This window comes from Peromyscus leucopus, chromosome 8b, assembly GCF_004664715.2.
Source record: "Peromyscus leucopus breed LL Stock chromosome 8b, UCI_PerLeu_2.1, whole genome shotgun sequence".
NCBI classification, from domain to species: domain Eukaryota; kingdom Metazoa; phylum Chordata; class Mammalia; order Rodentia; family Cricetidae; genus Peromyscus; species Peromyscus leucopus.
Genome location: NC_051086.1, coordinates 103,707,872 through 103,726,069, shown reverse-complemented (window position 1 = coordinate 103,726,069; position 18,198 = coordinate 103,707,872). Strand labels below are relative to the sequence as shown.

General features: G+C 51.3%; 2 protein-coding genes across 3 annotated transcripts in view; one reads left to right on the top strand and one right to left on the bottom strand.

Annotated features, from left to right (window-relative positions):
• Window positions 1-16,330, bottom strand: part of Ccdc40 (coiled-coil domain containing 40) — a 46,194-nt gene extending 29,864 nt beyond the window's left edge. The window contains 8 exon segments of the mRNA XM_028862461.2: window positions 2,341-2,560; window positions 2,642-2,725; window positions 4,176-4,339; window positions 6,598-6,736; window positions 12,456-13,280; window positions 14,101-14,120; window positions 14,123-14,169; window positions 15,682-16,330. Coding sequence (XP_028718294.1) covers window positions 2,341-2,560; window positions 2,642-2,725; window positions 4,176-4,339; window positions 6,598-6,736; window positions 12,456-13,280; window positions 14,101-14,120; window positions 14,123-14,169; window positions 15,682-15,710 — 1,528 coding nt within the window. The 5' untranslated portion in view covers window positions 15,711-16,330.
• A 107-nt stretch (window positions 16,331-16,437) lies between these two features.
• Window positions 16,438-18,198, top strand: part of Tbc1d16 (TBC1 domain family member 16) — an 83,627-nt gene continuing 81,866 nt past the window's right edge. For both annotated transcript variants that reach the window (XM_028862459.2, XM_028862458.2), the window contains exon 1: window positions 16,438-16,523. The gene's annotated coding sequence lies outside the window, so the exon portion shown is untranslated. The remainder of the gene's footprint in view (window positions 16,524-18,198) is intronic.

Genomic DNA, 18,198 nt, shown 5'->3' with positions numbered 1-18,198 from the left:
TCGGCACAGGGCGGAAGCTTTTCACCGTGGCACCTTCAGTGTTTCTTCTGTTCTCCCTGTCCGTCTTCTGTCCGCTGGAAGGAGCCCAGAGTTCCCTGGGTTCCCACTCCTCCCTCCTGTCTTTTCTCCCCTGATTTATTTGGGGGCAGTTTCTGTTCAGTGAGCCTGACTGTTTCAACCCTCACCTGTGAGTTCATGAAGTGAAAATGGTGGGTGGAGACTGGGCACACAGCACCTGGGGGCAGGTGCCACCTGACCACGCCTCGTAATGTGGCTTCGTCTGAGCAAGGTCTTTAGAGAGGCATTCAAGAGTAAGCGTGGCCTCTATGGTGGTCTAGGCTTGTCTGAAGAGGAGATCAGGACACAGGAACGCTACACGGGAACATGGAGAGAAAACTCTGCCCAACCCTGGAGAGAGGGGCCTAGGAGGACACAGTCCCGACCATCCTGCCTGGAGGTAAATGTCTGTGGATGAAGCAGCCTCCTCGTCCTGGAACTCAGTGCGGCAGTTGAAGCAGGCTACCCCCTCACACCTGAGCAAGCCAGGGTGTGTACTACATGCTTCCCTAAGCATGCCAAGGTCAACTTGTCTTTGCCAGGTGAGTGACCGAGTCAATATTTCAATTATTCTTCTAAATTTTCATTCCTTCCAGTATTAGTGAACAGAAATTGGTTTTGTAGTTTAATTTCCAGGGACCCATTTTCCTTCTCCGGAGAGCCTGCTTATCTCCTGGGGTGTTTGTCTTTTGTTGGCTGGCTCATGAATGGGATGAGAGTGCCCTGTGTCGTAAAAACGTAGTGGGCAGAATTCTCGCATGGTTGCCCTGGCTTTGCCCCTCAGTGTTACCTTACAGTTTACTACAGTTACAGGGAGATGAAGTGGTGGGCCAGCCCTTCAGGGAGCTTTTCAAGGGAGAGAGGCCTGTCTACACTGTGAGCCGTGGCAGATGGGAGCCTGGCAGCACGATGCTTCTGGCTCCGTGGCTACGCGGCCTCACGGCAGGTGTGTGTCAGGGCTGGGCGGGCAATGTGTGCCTTCAGCATGTGCCAGGGTCTATGGGAATGGCAAGTGGGGCCCTGAGTTTAAATGCCATGTTCTGTCTTGGTTGTTTTGATTTGGAGGTGCTTAGGGTACGCAGGGAGAGGTTCTTGATAAACACTGTGGGTTGAAGATGCCCCCCCCCAAGAGACAATTGCTGGGAACCTGATCCCAAGTGCAGCAGTGCAGGGAGCTGGGGGCAGATGGGACGTGCCCAGTTCACACAGCTCCACCCGGGCTGTGAGGGATCAGCCTGCATGCCTTTCTCCTGCCCTCTCCTCTCTGCCCTTCAGCCATTACATGCTGTATCACGAGACATATGTTGGTCCCTCCATATTGGACATCTTGTTTTCCAGAATCGTGAGGCAGATGGTTGTAGAATGCTCTCCTGGTACGCATGAAGGCCCTGGGTTTGACCCCCAGCGTTACATGCACCAGGTGTGGTGACACATGCATGTGAGGCCAGCACAGAGGCAGAAAGCAGTAGGATTGGGAGTTCAAGGCCAGCCTGGGCTACATGACACACTGACTCCAAAAATTAAAAAAAAAAACAAGCAAGATACTGTTTGTTACCAGTGCCCCAGTGGGAGTCTGTTATAAAGCTTCCTAACAGGACCGGATTCCCTACCTGCGTCCCTCAGGGTTCAAAAGGCATCGTCTGGGACGGACACCAGGCCCAGCACCTGCTTTCTCCCCGTTACCTTCAGGACATTTTGCTATCACTTTAGCAATAGAGTTGACAAAGAAAGTTGGAAAGAGCAAAACACACAAAGAATGAAGAACTGCTGGCGCCTCAGAGGGTCACTGCTCACCGTCCACTACATCCTCTGTTGTCTACTCGTGAGGGCGGTGTGTGCCTTCAGTGGGGACACTGCATGTGGCATGCACAGCCCCCCTGCCCATCTCATGTAATCCCAAGCTGCCTGGTTTCCCACTCAGCTGTCCCCCAGACCCTTTGGCTGCTGCTGTCTGGTCTGGGGCTTTGCCCTGATCCCTCTCGGGCCGGCCGCATGGCCTCTCCCACCTCTGAGCTCCACACACCTGTTCTGCATCCTCTGGATTCATCTTTTGGACCGCCACAGCACCTCCACACTTCCGTTCTGGAGTCTCTCCACCTGACCCGTTAGTCTCAGCCTTTGCTGCTCTCTCTACCCAGTAAGGGGCCTTTTGGGGCACTGCTGGGTCTTCCTTCCCTAAAAACGGTGGGAACCCTTCCTAGACATGTAATTGCTTTGCTGGTATCTTCGACAACACATGAACACACACTTCGGGGACAGCCATGGGTGCACGGGACGCCTTACATTTCCTTCGCTCCTCGTTGGCAGTTGCACAGGTCTTGATGTAGAGGGCCCGGGTGGCCTGCAGCTCCTCCTCCTTCCGCCTCCTCTCACACGCAGCCAGCGAGTGCCGGTCATGATTCTTCTCCAGCTGCATCTGCAGGCGGGCCAGGTGCTGCTGGACCCCGTAGAGGTTCACGCCCAGCTCCTGCCTCTGGACTCGGGTTTGCTTGGTGGCCACATCCTGTACCAGAGAAAGAAACAGGGTTGAGGAAGGTCCATGGGTGACCACCAGGCTGGGAGGAAGGCAGGAACCCGTACGCACCAGCTCTTGGATTTCCAGTCTCAGTTTGTCCATCTGCCGGTTGAGGTAGCTCTTCAGGGCCTCCTGGAATCTGATCATCAGGGGCTAAGACAAGGGAAAACCACAAGCAGCTTGTCACTCTCAATGTCCTAAGCAGTGCTCAACCTGGGGTGCAGTGGCGGGCTAGCTCTGGCTGTCTCTCCCTCTGTGGGGGTGGGAATGGATGGGGGGGCGGGTATGGGCAGACATAAATGATCCCAACGCAGGCTCTTACTGTGGAAGCCACAAGTTCCGGGCACTTCATGGCCCATGCCATGCCAGACACTGCAGAGATTTGGCTGAAGGGCTGGTGAGCTGCTGGGGGGGGAGGGGTCAGTCCAGACTGACCAGGGATGTGGGGGGGAGTGATAAGCAGCAGCCATCACAGCAGTGTCAAATGGGGCTCAGAGGATTTGCCAAGTGCGCCCTGGGCTCCCTCTGAGCTCCCCAATGTGCCACTCAAATCAAATCTGCCTTTCTCTTGTGTTGCGGGTCTGGGACAAGGACCCTCGGTGTGACTGCCACAGTTAAGGCAACAAGTTAAGAGGAAGTGATGTGACCTCTGCCTCCTTCCAGCATCCTGCATAGTCTGGATGTCTTTTTGGTTGTCAGGACAAAGAAGTGGGTGGAGGCCACAGATTTGGTTCAACGTCCTATAGCGTCCAGACTCCTTACAAAGGACAGTCAGTCCTCAACAAACAAACAAAAACAAAGAAACAAACAAACAAACAAAATTCAGTAGAGTCAAGGGTGGTGTCCTGGTTATTTTTTTTTTTTTTTTTTGTCAATTTGACACATGCTAGCCATCTGAGAAGAGGGAACCTTAATTGAGCAAATCATCAGACTGGCCTGTATGCAAGCCTGGGGGACTTTTTCTTGATCAATGATTGATGTGGGAGGGTGCAGCCCACAGGGAACGGTGCCACCCCTGGGCAGCTGGTTCTGGGTGTTTAAGAAAGAAAACTGAAGCCCGGCGGCGGTGGTGGCACACGCCTTTAATCCCAGCACTCAGGAGGCAGAGGCAGGCGGATCTCTGTGAGTTCGAGGCCAGCCGGGCTACCAAGTGAGTTCCAGGAAAGGCACAAAGCTACACAGAGAAACCTGTCTCAAAAAACCAAAAAAAAAAAAAAAAAAAAAAAAAAAAAAAAAAAGAAGGAAGGAAGAAAGAAAGAAACTGAGCAAGCCATGGTGAGTAAGCCAGTAAGGAGCACTGCTCCATGGCCTCTGCTCAGTCCCCCTGGTTCCTGCCTTGAGTTCCTGGGCCAGTTTCCTTTCATCCCAGACTATGACAGTCAGCAGAAATAAACCCTTTCCTCCCCAGGTCATGGTGTTTCTCTCAGGAACAGAAAATGAACCAAGACAGCCGGGAAACAAAGTAGGAGGCCTAACCAACGCACAGTGAGCCCAAGAGGGCAAACAGCTTTGGGAGGGAGGGAGGGTGGGCGGATGCAGAAGAGGGCCCAGGTGATTTCCCCCCTACACAGGGCAAAAGCAAAACCCGAGGACATGTTCTCACATGGTCTGGGTCCAGAACCACCAGTTGGGAGCCCTCGTCATCCGCCTCTTCACTCCCTTCGGACGCTGCTCTTTCCGCCAGGGTCTCTTCCTCGGGGCTGAGGGGCCGGACATGGTCTCGAAACTGTATCCGGGTTTCTTCCCGGGGGCCAGGTGGGGGTTGCACTGTAATAACAGTCCAGGAGAGACAGCAAAAGCCACTGAGGCTTGATTGTTGTGTTCTGGGGGAGCAGACATCACGGTCCCACCCTCACAGGACGTATTGAAAATAGAAAGGAGAGCCTTCCAGTGGGAAGTTCTCAGGCTTAACCATGGTATCAACCATCGCTGATTCGAGGCATTCCACAGAACGAACCACACTCTAGCAGTGGATGAGACAGCAGCTTACATGTGAGGAATGGGAAGGAAGGAGGCGCCTTACTGTGGGGCTTTTGAGTTTTAAAAAAAAAAAAGAATAGGGAGATGACTTAGAGGTTAAAAATGCTTGCTGCTCTTCCAGAGGACACAAGTTGGGTTCCCAGCACCATGTCAGGCCGTTTACACCCATCTCTAACTTCAGCTCCAAGGGATCCACTGCCCTCTTCTGGCCTCCATGAGTACCCATACCCACAGACACACACATTTATACACATAAATTAAAAAAGAAACCAGTTAAAAAGATTGAAAAAGAAATGAAATTATAAACTAGGTCACAGAGACCCATTTTACGTCTTCCATTGTGTGTGATTATTTATTTATTTTGACACAGGGTCTCACTATGTAGCCCTGGCTGGCCTAAAACTCATCATATAGACCAGGCTAGCCTTGAACTCACAGAGATCTGCCTACCTCTGCCACCCAAGCACTGTGGTGATTAAAGGTGTAGGCTATCACACTGGCTGTTGAGCAGATGATTTTATCTAATGTGCTCTGATGCTTAGAGAGGTAACTGGAACATAGAAGATACTCATCAGATCACCAGTGAATAGACGAAGCAAATAAAACACAGAGTCAAGGCCGGGCATGGGGGTGCATACCTGCAATCCTAGCACTTGGGACCTGGAGGCAGGGGCATCAGGAATTCAAGGCCAGTCTTAAACACACAAGGAGTCTGAGGCCATACTGGACTCTGTGAGAGGCTGCTTTTTTATTTTATTACCTTGTATTATGTGTATGGGTCTGTGCACATGAGTGTAGGTGCCCACAGAGACCAGAGGAGTCAGATCTCCCTGGAACTTGAATTACAGGTGGTTGTGAGCCACCTGATGTAGATGCTGGGAATTGAACTCATGACCTCTGGAAGGGCAGTGTGTGCTCTTAACTGCTGGGTCATCTCTCCAGCCCCAACACCCTGTTTCAAACAAAACAACCATACGAGCAAGCAACAGCAATAAGATATGCAGGTAAAACTGGGGCTGTGTGAGCTTCGGAACAGGGGTGGGTCCAGCAAATTGATCTTCTGGATGCTTCATGGGAAGGAAAGAGGCAGACACGCATCACTTAGGAAAACTAGCCAACGTGCCTGCTGGATATTTGTCATTCTGCGATTTCACCTGCACCATCAGGAACTGCAGCCTTGGTGTGCCGTGACAGTCCTCCAGGGGCTCCAGGGGCGGCCCGCCTTCGTGCAGCCGTCCCACGGGTGGGCTAATCCCCCGGATGATGGTGATGGCGGTTTGGATTTACAGTGTCTGCACTGTCTTGCCTCTTCTTACCCATGTACCCCTGACTCACCCTGCTCTGTCGCATAGGTTTACTCGGGCTCAGTGGTTCATGGATCCCGCTTCAGCTTTCCCATAGCTGGGACTGCAGTGTAAAGCTCCGTTTGTGTGGACCAGGGCCTTGTGTGTGCCAAGCAAGTCTCACCACTGAGCTGCATCCCTAGCTCCTGTCCCGATTTATTTCTCTAAGCTAGACTTGCCCAATTTTCACGTCGCTCACAGATAATGTGTGGCTTTGTAAGCTGAACCACACATGCGTTTGCATCCTGGGGAACAAGCAGTCTCTCAGCCTGCTCCCCCACGTACACAGCACCAGGATATTAGAATCAGATGAGGACACAGGTGTGTCCTGCAGAGGCACATGTGCTCACAGGGGAGCTGTCCCGGGGTTCCACTTCCAGAGGCCAGGAGGCAGCTGAAGTAGGTGGGGGTCAGTCAGGGCTCTGGGTGTTGGGACCTCATTGGAATAAGTTACTGAGTGGATTTTAGGGTCCTTATCTGCACAATGGAGAACGGTTGCTACTTCACTGGGCCGGTGTGAGGACTGGCTGAGGTGGTAAGTGCCCCATAAAGCTATCCGCGTCCATTGAACATATGTTTGTCATTAGCCTCCTGCTTCAAGGACATGAGGTGACAGGTGTGGCCCAGGCAGCCTCACCTACACAGGAGGGAAGGTGGACTGACTGAGCTGTTGCTAGGACAACATTGGCAGATGCATCGTACCTGATCCTTGCCCCAGAGCTTCGTCCGGGGAGAAATCATCAACCTCCGAGGAAGTCAGACTTCCCACGATGCTCAGTTTGAAGCGATGTCGTGTTCCCATAGGAAAGACTTTCTGAACGGGGACCTCCAGGGGTCTCGGCTACGGACGGAATAACAGGAACATATTAATGAGGACTGCTGTGGTATGGATAGGGTTTACTTGTGTCCCCTCCTGACCAGGGTTCTTCGTGGACCTGGACAGACTCTGCTCTGCTGCCCAGGTGCCAGAGGCTGAAAGCATGGCCTCAACTCACTCCTCATAGCAGCATGCCTCCTCTCCACCCTCTCTGCTTCCAGCAGGGTCCTCAGGGGATCGCTTCCTCTTCTTCTCTTCTTCCATCTAAACACCTCCCCTTGAGATAGATATTTGGCTATTTTCCCCCCTTGAGATAAAGTAGCCCAGGCTAGTCTGGGTACTTACAACCCTCATGTCTCAACCTCCTGAGTGCTGAAATTACACTCCTGTGCTTCCACCCTGGGCTTTTGAAGGGACTGCTGCAATCACTGAGATGAGCTGTCCTTACTCCTGCTGCTGAGGGAAATACCCGCCCAGAAACTAGTGAGGCAGGGCTTCGCTATCCTGTCTACGAAGAACCAAGTATGACTCTCATCTCTGGCCATGAGCTCCATGTCCCCACGAAGTAGGGGAGGCGAAACAGATCCATGGAAGCTAAAGGTTCACGTAAATGTGTGCCCATGCCCTTTCCCACTGTACCTTCAGACAAGGTGGACTCTGTAAGTTCATTCTGAGGCACCCAGATCCTAACAGCCATTATGGAAGGCACAGAGGCCGAAGTCTCCCGGAAGGGCTTCTAATGAAAATCTAACGGGGTGTCTACGCATGCACTGACCACTAACAATTCCTCCCACTGCTTGTATTTCTCTAGGCTGAGAGTCAGAAGGCAGAAGGGTAGGGCTCTCTTAGGATGTATTTCTGCCTTCTTGTTGACCATCTTTGAAACCTTAGTGTCAGTGAATTTTCTAGAAACTGGACCCAAGGGTGGAAGCTGGGTAACGAGAACAAGCGACTTGCAGGTCACCCCCACAGAGGAGACGACATTGCTCAGCTGTTGCTCTCCTCCCCAGATTCACAAAACGTGGGGGTTTGGTTTTGTTCATTTGTCATGCTGGCGTTTGAACCCAGGTCCTCACAGTAGCCAGGCAGGTACTTTACCATGGAACCACAGTGCAACCTGTAGAAAAAAGTAGGTTTGATTGTAGAGCATGACAAGGGTTCATCAAACATGGCATCCAGCAACCCTCCAAACTTAGGAACTCTTTTAGCTTTCATGGGGTCGGGGAGGAGGTGGGTCCATTGCTTCGTAGTTCAGGACACTGGCTTCAGAGCAAAAGCTACCATAGGCCATGACAGTGGTGAGGCCCTGGGCAGGGAAGCCCCTTACCTCTGTTTTGCCTGCATGTATGCATGTCTATGCATACATGTGTATAGTGTTCGTGGTGGCCAGAAGAGGGCATTGGATCCCCTGGAACTGGAGTTACAGGTGGCTGTGAGCCGCCATGTGGGTGCTGGGAATTGAACCAGGGTTCGCTGTGAGAGCAGCCACTGCTCTAACCACTGAGCCATCCCTCCATCCCACCTTCCTGTTTCTATATCTGCACAGTGAAGACAACAAGGGCTCCCACTCCATAAGGCTGTTGCCTGGATCCGATGGCACAGACACAGCATCAGGGGATGGCACTGTGCACAGCCTGGGCTCATGCAAAGAAAGTGTCCCGTCCTCTTCCCCGCCCTCTCTGCTTCCAGAGCAATTCACACTCAAAGCCCCAGTGGGACTGGGCCAGGAGGGAGGCTGCGGCAGGGATAGTAGAGTCCCGAGGGCTGGAGTCTGTGGGACGTTGGTCACACTACTAACTACAGTCAGAGGAAGGGGCCGGGCCTCTCAGCCACGAGTGTTGACCCTGACTGCACCTGTATGCATGCGTGTGCTCCTGTGAACACAGCCATAACTGTGCATCTCCACACGTGTCTGTGTCCAGGGTGTTGAGGGGGCAGTGACGCCCCAGGAGCAGCGGTCACTTCTGTACACAGCTCTTCATCTCTGACCTGACTTTCTTTTAATAAACACGGTGCTCAGGCAGAAGTGTCCGATTCTAGGTCTGGAAACCTTCTGCAGAAGAACAGTGCAGGGCATGAGGTGTGGTGGGTGGGGCGGGTGTCCTAAGGCCATGAGTAAATGTGCTCCCGTTGGCCAAGTGAGGACCGCTGGAGCATAAAAACATGAACAATGCTAATGGAGAATAACCCGGTGAACGAAGCGGGAGCCATAGTCTGCGTAGGCGGAGCTGAGCGAGCAGTGGACGCGTCAGAGGTCCCACTATGTCTCATGTCACGGAGTCGCTTTCACATGCACAAACCAGGAGGCAGCGGTTAGGAGAGGGCCCACTGCCAGCACGGGGACCCGAGTTCAGTCCCCGGCATCCACGGAAGAGCCAGGTGTGCCAGGGCACACTTTTAATTCCAGCTCCGGCTGGAGCAGAAGCAGGAAGAGCTCGCTGGCCAGTTCCAGTTCAGTGAGAGACTCTGTCTCAGAAACTAACGTGGATGAGGGCTGGAGAGATGACTCAGGGGTTAGAGCACTGGCTGCTCTTTCAGACATCCCCAGGTTCAATTCCCAGCAGCTCACAACTGTCTATCTCCAGTCCCAGGGGAATCAGACGCCCTCTTCTGGCCTTCACAGGAAGCAGGCATGCATGTGGCACACAGACATACATACAGGCCAAACACCCATACACATAAAAATGAATAAATAGAATTTTAAAATAGAATTTTTATAGATTTAAAATTTTTGACTTAATTTAATCTGTAAATTTTAATTTAAAATTTTTAAATTTTAAAATAAAAATTTAAAAAATAAAAATTGAAAAAAAAAATAAGGTGGATGAGTTTGAGGCCAGCCAGGACTACACAGTGAGACCCCACACATATCTCAATGAATAAATAAGTAAATGGACGGGAAGACACTTGATTGACATCAACTTTTGGCTGCCACGGACCTGTGCACACATGCCACACACACACATACACACACACAAAAAAAACCTATCAGTATTAACTATCACATCATCAAACAAACAAACAAAAAACAAACAAACAAATCTCATACAATCATCTCAGTAAACACAGAAAAATATTGAGAAAATTCAAAGTGATAAATAAAACAAAAAGCCACGGCATCTAACAAGCTAGGATGGAAAGAGCCTCCTCCCGCTGATAAAAAGGATCTGGCAAGATCCCAGGGGAATCCGGAGTGAGTGGCAGAGAGAGCAGCGGATACAGCTGTGGTGCCGGCGGCCTCATGCTGGAGGGCTGGCCAGCACCATCAGCGAGGAAGAGAATGAGAGGAGGAACGCACAGGAGAGGAGGAAGCTGATCACTCTTGTTCTCAGGGCATAAATCATCTTCCTGAACAAAACAAAACAAAACTGGATTCTCCTCACAGCCACGCTAAAGAATAAGGGAGAGCTTAACAACATTTGGTATATAGGGTGAGATATTTAAAAGTCAACACACACACACACACACACACACACACACACACACACACGTAAAATAACTTTTCAAAAAACAAACATCACCAGCCTGCTGAGTTCCAGGACAGTCAGGGCAACACAGAGAGACTCTGTCTCAGAAAACAAAACTGAGAAATTACTCAGTTTTGTAATAAGTCGCATCGGCGGTGCACATTGCTGGGCAGAAAATGAGACACTGTAGATAAATAATAATAATCATGCTATGATTTTTCCTTCGTTCCAAATAGCCACTTTTCTATCCTGAACAATGGGAATCTTCCCATGAAAGGCTACAAATGCAGAAGGGTGAGGAGAGGCTTTGCTGTGAGGACGGCTCGCCCTCCTTCCCTCTCAGCAACGCCGACCAAGCCACTCCAACCCTCTTCTGTGGTTCTCACTCATCACCAGGCAGGAGCAGGCAGCACCCAGCATCACCTGGGTGGCTCTGCATTCAAACTCAAGCGGCCTTGGAGGGAGGACTGAGAAGCCCACACAGAGGTCACACTCTGCAAGTGACCTGTGGTCTTCTCAAGGTCAGGGAGAGACTAAAGAGAAGCCATGACAGTCAAGGCTAACAAGAGTCACCGTTAGACATTTGGTAAGTTGCAAAATGAGACCTGAGAACTTCCAGGAAATCACGGAGGTAGATGGAGGTAGAATTGCCAGATTTTCCCACAGTGGTGCTGGGGACCCGACCCAGGTTTTCCAGCCCATTAAGGGAGCCCTGAACATCCCAGCCCCAGTTTAGACTTTAAGGTCTCAGCCATTCAGTAGCTCTCTGTCGTGGACTGACTTCCTCAGAACCGAATCATTCCCTCCTGTGGGCAGGCTCTCTGAGACTCACTTAGTAAATAAAACTTAGCAGTTTAGGAAAGTGTCCTGCCCCAAAGATTATGTAAGCAGGATGAGGATGAGGATGATGATGATGATGATAGTAATAGTGATAATAACAGCAATAGCTGCGGAGAGGAGACTCTGGGAAGGGTGACCTGCCTACAAGCCCTGCAGGGATGCTGAACTGGGCTTCTGGGGATGTAGCTGCTTTTGAGTCATCCAGGCTCTGGTAAGTGACCCCAGCAAACTCCTGGGTTCTCCAAATTGGACTTTGGTGGAATCATTACTTCAGCCTGTTGCTGGTTCACTGCCTGGGGCCAGGAGACATTTGTCCATGTCTCCCCAGGAAAAGGTTGCTTGGTGCCTTGTGAGAAACACACGGAAAAGCATTTGGTGGTGACAAATCAGATTTGAAATTTACCTCTGGCACCTAAGACAATGAAATATGTTTTTATTGTCCTTCATTTTTCCCCTCCATTTTCTGAAAGTCTGTAATTGCTTTAAACTTTGGCGCTGGCATGGCAGGTTCAAGGCCCTAGATTTAGTCCCCCAAACAAACAAACAAACAAACAAACATCTCAATATGTTAGCCACCAGCAACAGATGACTATTTAAATGTAAATCAGTTTGATTTGTTTCTTTGTTTGAGATGAGGTCTCTTTCAGAAGAAGCCCATGCTGGCTTGGAATTCAAGATCCTCCTGTCTCAGTGTTTCCTCTGGGTGCTGGGATGACTGAGTGCTATCATGCCCAACTAATTTGAATTTTGATAATTAAGACATTTAATTCCTCCCCCTTCATTACTCATATTTCTAGTGTTCATAAAATGAGCTGGTGGGCCACCATGATGTGTGGTCACCTTTATTTCGGCCACACTGCTTCGGAAGACCAGAGACCTGGATGCACTCATGTGCATGGATGGTGGCTACAGGATGTCCCTAGCCTTGCATCTGGCAACTTGGATGTGAGGTTTAGGCCTTCTCAGCATTGACCTACATTTGCTAAGAAATTCCTAACAGGGTGTGTGTGAAAGGTTTTCTGTCCACTGGAGAAAATGTTTCCACCAGGCTGGCCTATAGCCAAGTTTATGGGACATTTTCTTAATTCATGATTGATGTGGGAGGGCTCAGAGAACTGTGGACTGTAGTACCTCTAGGCAGGTGGTCCTAGATTTTATAAGAAAGCAACATGAGCCAGCCAAGAGGAGCAAGCTAGAAACAGGGCTCCTCCTTGGCCTTGGCTTTAGTTCCTGCCCTGACTTCCTTCAGGACAGACTGTGATTGGGATGTGTAAGCCAAGTAAACCCTTTCCTCTCCAAGTGGCTTCCGATCGTGGTGTTTGTCACAGCAATAGAAACCCTAAGATGTGGTGATAACGTGCCTTTAAGCTCCTCTCACAGGGTGATGAGCCACGTGAGCAGTGAGGGGCTTGGGCAAACAACCGAGGGGCACTTACCCTGCTTTCCTTTCTCTGTTCTATGGTCTCATACGTGCCAAGGGCTCGCTGGGGTGCCTCAGTAGATCTGGGTCTTTCATACAGATAGGCAGCGTTCGCTTCTTCTTCAGTCATTTCCCAGGGACTGATGTCTGAGTAGGTGAACTCAGGAGTGCTGATCCTTTCAGAGAACTCGTCCATCTCAGAGAAGGTATACTCTTCCAATCCTTCTCTCCCAGAAACTTCCAGTTCCCCTTCTGGGATGGTGTATCCAGTGGATTCCACATCCCCTTGAGGAATGACCTCTCCAGTGAATTCGACTTTTCTTTCTGGTATGGCACCTTCAATGGAGTCCAAGTTCACTCCCAGGATGGCCTCTCCAATGGAGTCCAAGTCCATTTCTGCTATGGTCTTTCCAATGGATTCTATGTCTTGTTCTGGTGGTGCCTCTCCAACGGATTCGACTTCCATTTCTGGAGCAGCCTCTCCAACAGATTCGACTTCCGTTTCTGGAGCAGCCTCTCCAACAGATTCGACTTCCGTTTCTGGAGCAGCCTCTCCAATGAATTCTACTTCTGTTTCTTGAGGAGCCTCTCCAATGGATTCCACTTCCATATCTGGGGCACTCTCTCCAATGGGTTCCATTTCTGTTTCTTGGGGAGCCTCTCCACTGGATTCCATTTCCCCTTCATAGATGGCTTCTCCTTCAGTTCCGACTGTCTCATCATCTGCCATTTCTCCTTCATATCTGCCTTCTTCTTCTGTCCCAATGCTCTCTTGAGGACCCTTGGTGGCATCTCCACCCTCATCAATTTCTTGGCCATTGTTTTCCATTGGTGGTGACACCTGTTCCAGGGTGGCAAGAAATCCCAGGGAAGAAAGTGTAATAGTGAGAGATGTGAGGGTGACAGGAGGGACAGATGTTAGGGTGACAGGAAGGACACATCTACATACATTTCCCCCCCCCCCCCCCCATGCCCAAATGATGATGTTTTGCACTTCAAGGTAACCACTCTAGTTTCTACATCATGGGTTACAAGCATGAACTCTAGAAAACGCAGGGAGGTCTAAAGGTTGGATATGTCATTACTGATAGCTAAAACTCTGGAATGAGGTGTGTCCTAGTTATCTTTGTCAACCTGACACAACCTGGAGTCACCTGAGAAGGGAGTCTCAACTAAGGGATTGACCATATTAGACGGGCCTGTCTGGGAGATGGTCTTGATTATCAATCGATGTGGAAGGGCCCAGCACACTGCAGGCAGCACCATCCCCAAGCTAAGTGGGCCTGGCTTGTATAAGAAAGCTACCTGAGCATAAACCCATGAATGAGCCAGTAAGTAGTGTTCCTCCTCCATGTTCTTGCTATACTTCCTTGGCTGTGAGTGAGTGCTCTGGTTAGAGGGGACACTATGTGGAAGAACAGGCAGGCAGGCCTGACTTCTCTCAGTCATGAGCTCTGACCTGGAAGTATGAGCCAAATAAATCCTTTCCTCCTCTGAATTGCTTTTGGTCAGAGTGCTTTATCAATACAACTAGGACAGGGTGTAAGTTTCTCTGTGCTTGAACGGAGTTTGTCAGATCATGGCACCACGGACCCTGGGAATCCTGTCTATTTGTCTCCTAGCAAACAGGAGCCCAGATTAAGTCTCCAGGTGGCAGTTACCTCATGGCCTTCAGTGTGCCCTGTTCCTTCTCCTCTTCTGCAGAAGCTTGCTTCTCTTCCAGGTGTGACCTGCTTTTAGAGACAGGAAACGCTAGCTCACAGCCCATCCCGCACGCTGCGCCCCTGCTGCTCCCTGGTACGATCTCCACTGCTCCTCCACCCTGCTGCCAGCCAAAACTCTCCCATCACTAGGCCATGCTTGTCAGGGGCCACAGTTTGGTATGAGAACGAATGTAACACACTGTTATCATAACATTAAAAAGAAAGCATGTGAGGGCACCCCAGAAAGGTCACCTGAGCTGTGCTGTTTCTGGGGCAAGGCAGAGAAAGTCTCAGGAGACAGGGTAACATGCCGGACTCTGCCTCAGCTTCTCAGCATCGCCATGGTTTGCATGCAAAACAGTTTGGTGTTTCTTAAAAACTTGATTAGAGACTGGAGTCTGGACCCCCAGTGCTCACATAAAAGCCAGGCACAGTTGCTTGTGCCCGTAACTCCAGCGCTACGAGGGTTTGAGACAGGAGGATCACTGAGGTTTGCTGGCCACCAGGCTAGTTCCAGGTTCAGTAAAAGACTCTGCTTCAAGGGGATAAGGTGGAAAGCAATAGAGGGTGACACCCAACATCCTCCTCCGGCTTCTGCACACACAGACACAGACACAGACAGACACACACAGACACAGACACACACACACACACACACTTTTGCAAATATGCCAGTGCAATGTTTAAGATACAAACTAACTTTTTAAAAATCAAAGTAATATAGATATATGCTTCACAGACATGAAAACGCCTGTATTTCGCCCTCTGCTGCCCAAGGCAGTCACTGTAACAGGCGTTTGTGGTGCATCTGCCTTTGTTCAGAATCTTTGCACTTAAATTCTTCCCCAAATTGGGGCTCATTCTATACCTACTGTTTCATGTCTAGCTTCATCCTGTGATGTGATCTGGATGTGTTTCCATGGGAGTACACAGAGACTTAACTTTTAAAAATATGAAAAAACCCAGAAGTGTCTAAGCAAATATGATTATTTAAACTCCCTTCTGTTTTACACAAAACCTAAAAGAGAGCTGGCAGCGGCATTTTTTTTGGGTGCACTCAGTGCTGGCGATCTGCTTATCCCTCACGTCCACGACAGAGGGATCCGTTCTTACAGGAGGGAGGGTGAGCCTGGCCCAATCCCCATCGGAGCCACGCTCCTCCCCTCTCCTCCCAACTCCAGCAATACTGGACAGCATCTTATCCATGCCCCGCTTTGTAGCCTGGCTTATCAAGCACGGTGGTTGCCATGGTTACCGCAGTGTGTGCAAATCTATAGTCTAGGAGGAGCAGAGGCTAGGAGTAGGGAATGGGCGGGGGTGGGGTGGGGGCTAGGAAAGGACAAAGGGCAGGAGGTGAAAGAGAGAAGGGACATGGGGGGGAGGTTGGGGCCGGAGAGGGTCGGAAAGGTCCAGAAAATGTGGAGGAGAATGGGAAGGGGTACAGAGGTGAAGGGGGAAGGCGCATGGGGTGGGGGCACCTGTGTGCGGAAAGCCAGGGAAAACGTCTGGTGGGTCCATTATTCCTCTGGCTGGGCTTACCCGTCAGCTTGGTCCTCCGGCTCCGCCATCTCTCGTTGCTAGGCGACGCCATCAAACATCCGGCGAAGTCGGACCACGCGCTCAAAGACTGCAGGAGGCGGGGCCTGGCTGCGTCCTGCAGTTCTTACAGAAACACCATGCAAAAGCAGTAAAGCACAAATGTGTGTTTTGTCCATCGCCGTGTGTCCGAGCCTTTCCTGCCAGGACTTAGTTCCTGTAGAGTGACGATAGGGCTAAAATACATCCAACTGAATACCTTCGAACCTGATGATGGTCAGGGGCTCCGAGGGTGGCAGGCTGGGTGGGGACGCCGGATCCGGGAAACTCGCCTGGCTCTGGCTCTTCCATCTCCAGCCTTGGGGTACTCAGGAACCCTGACCACGGGGTCCTTTCGAGGGGTCGTTGGCAGAGAGGGAGGCTCAGTGCCCTTTTAGTGGGCATCGTTCCTTCTTACCCCAAAAACTGAGAAATAGGAATGCAAGGGGTGAGCACACATGTGGGCACTGGAAGGCTCTGCCTCCCGGACCAAGGGCACAGGGCTCCCATCTAGGGCAGCGTCACGGGTACCAGGCGCGCGGCATGACCTGCAGATGCAGCTAGCAGGGAACCCCAAGCAGGGGCCGTCCGGTGCGCGGGGGCGCCCGGTGATTGGAGACAGGGCGCAGCGTTCCGGGCTGAGCGGGCCTGGGCGGGTCCTGGGGCGGAGCCGGGGCGGAGCGAGGGCCGGGCCTCTGCACATCCCCTCCCCGCCGCGCCTCGCTAACGGCGGCGGTGGCAGTGGCGGCTGTGGTGGCGGCGGCTCGTGGAGCCGGCGCGAGTCCAGCCCTCGCGGCGGGACCCGGGTGGGTATCAGGGTTCGTTTGGGATCGCGGGCCGGGGGCTTCGGGGTCCACTTGGAATGGTGTGGCGGTGCCTGGGTGCGCTGGAATCTGGACGCGCGGGACGCGGGCCTGCAGCGCGGGGGCCCGGGAGGGGCTGGGGGGGAGGATCGGCGCTGGGCTCAGGGCGGGGGCGATGCGAAGGGACCCGGATCTCACCAGGGACGACCTGGGGACTCCATCCTCGGCGTTTGAGACTCCGTGTTCTGGGAGTGGGCCCAGCTGGAGGAGAGTCGTCCCCGCCTGGAGCCGTCGGCCGGGGCACTTGCGGTCTTTGTCTGGCTGGCTGGTCTGAGCATGCGAAGAACTTGTGGGGTTCCGGCACTGGCTGACAGAGCCCCCAAAGTGTACCATGCCCCTCTGGGGCGTGCGCGCTCTTAGCGTTCGGGGCAGTAGAGGCAATGGTGTAGGCGATTTAAGAGCCTCCAGTCAAAAGTCCTCACTTCTTTTTAGCTTAGGCGCTCTCTCTCGCTCTCGCTCTCTTCCCCTCCCCCTCTCCCTCCCTCTCTGTTCTTTCCTTCAAAAGAAAGAAAAAAAATGGGATAGTAGAAAAAGAAAAAGGGCAATTTAAAATTGCTAAAAATAACCCACGGAACCCTGCCAGAACGAATGCGCGGTGAGAAGTAAAAGCTTGTTCCACGGAAGTCGGTGTCTTATGTTGGCCACAATCTAGTCCAGATTCCGTTCAGAAATAGAAGAATAGGAAAGCATCTCTTTCTTCCGTTAAAGTTTGTTTCATGGCCTCTGTCAAGTTCCTTTATCAGGAGAGAGAGGGGAAATGTCCCAGTCGCCAAGCATATTGATGAGAGCGTGGGCGCAAAGACCGGGGGACTCGGGGCTCCATTCTCAATCTCACCAACTGATTAAAGAATTTAAAAGAAACTGTATGCAAGTCTTAGCCCTCGTTAGGAAGGTTGACGTTAACGCTGATGGCGAATATTGAACTTAATGGTGAGAGAACTTTGCAGATAAGGGCTGCTGAGATGCAGCCATTCAGAATTGACCTGAGTTGGTTCCCAGCTGGCTGTCAGGGATGGCTCTCTTGGGCTGAAAGTACTTACTGTTTTACATTTTCTGCGGCTTCCTGGTAAGTAGAGTCTCAGAGTGTAGCTGGGAAGTTCTTCCCTGGGAATTGTTTACTCTTGTGGCAGTTATGGTGCCTGATTACAACGCCTGGTTATCTAAAGTGTGGGTTTTCATAGTGCACAAAACAGGCTTGTGAAAGGGCAGTGGTTTATATATTTTTTTCCAAGACAGGTTTCTCTCTAGTTTTGTTGCCTGTCCTGGATCTTGCTCTGTAGACCAGGCTGGCCTCGAACTCACAGAGATCCACCTGGCTCTGTCTCCTTAGTGCTGGGATTAAAGGCGTGCACCACCGCCCGGCTTAAAACACATTTTTATTATAAGTATTTATTGTGTGAGTGTACATGTACCTCTGTGTGCCTCGGTGGTGCCTATGTGGAGGTCGGAGGACAACTTGTGGAAGTCAGTTCTGTCCTTCTATCATATGGGTTTCGAGGAGAATCAAACTGAGGTTGTCAGGTTTTGTGGCAATGACCTGTATTCACAGAACGATCTAATGACATTTGTACCCATCCCACTGGGACATGAAGTCAACTAGGGGTGAGCCTGCACAGAC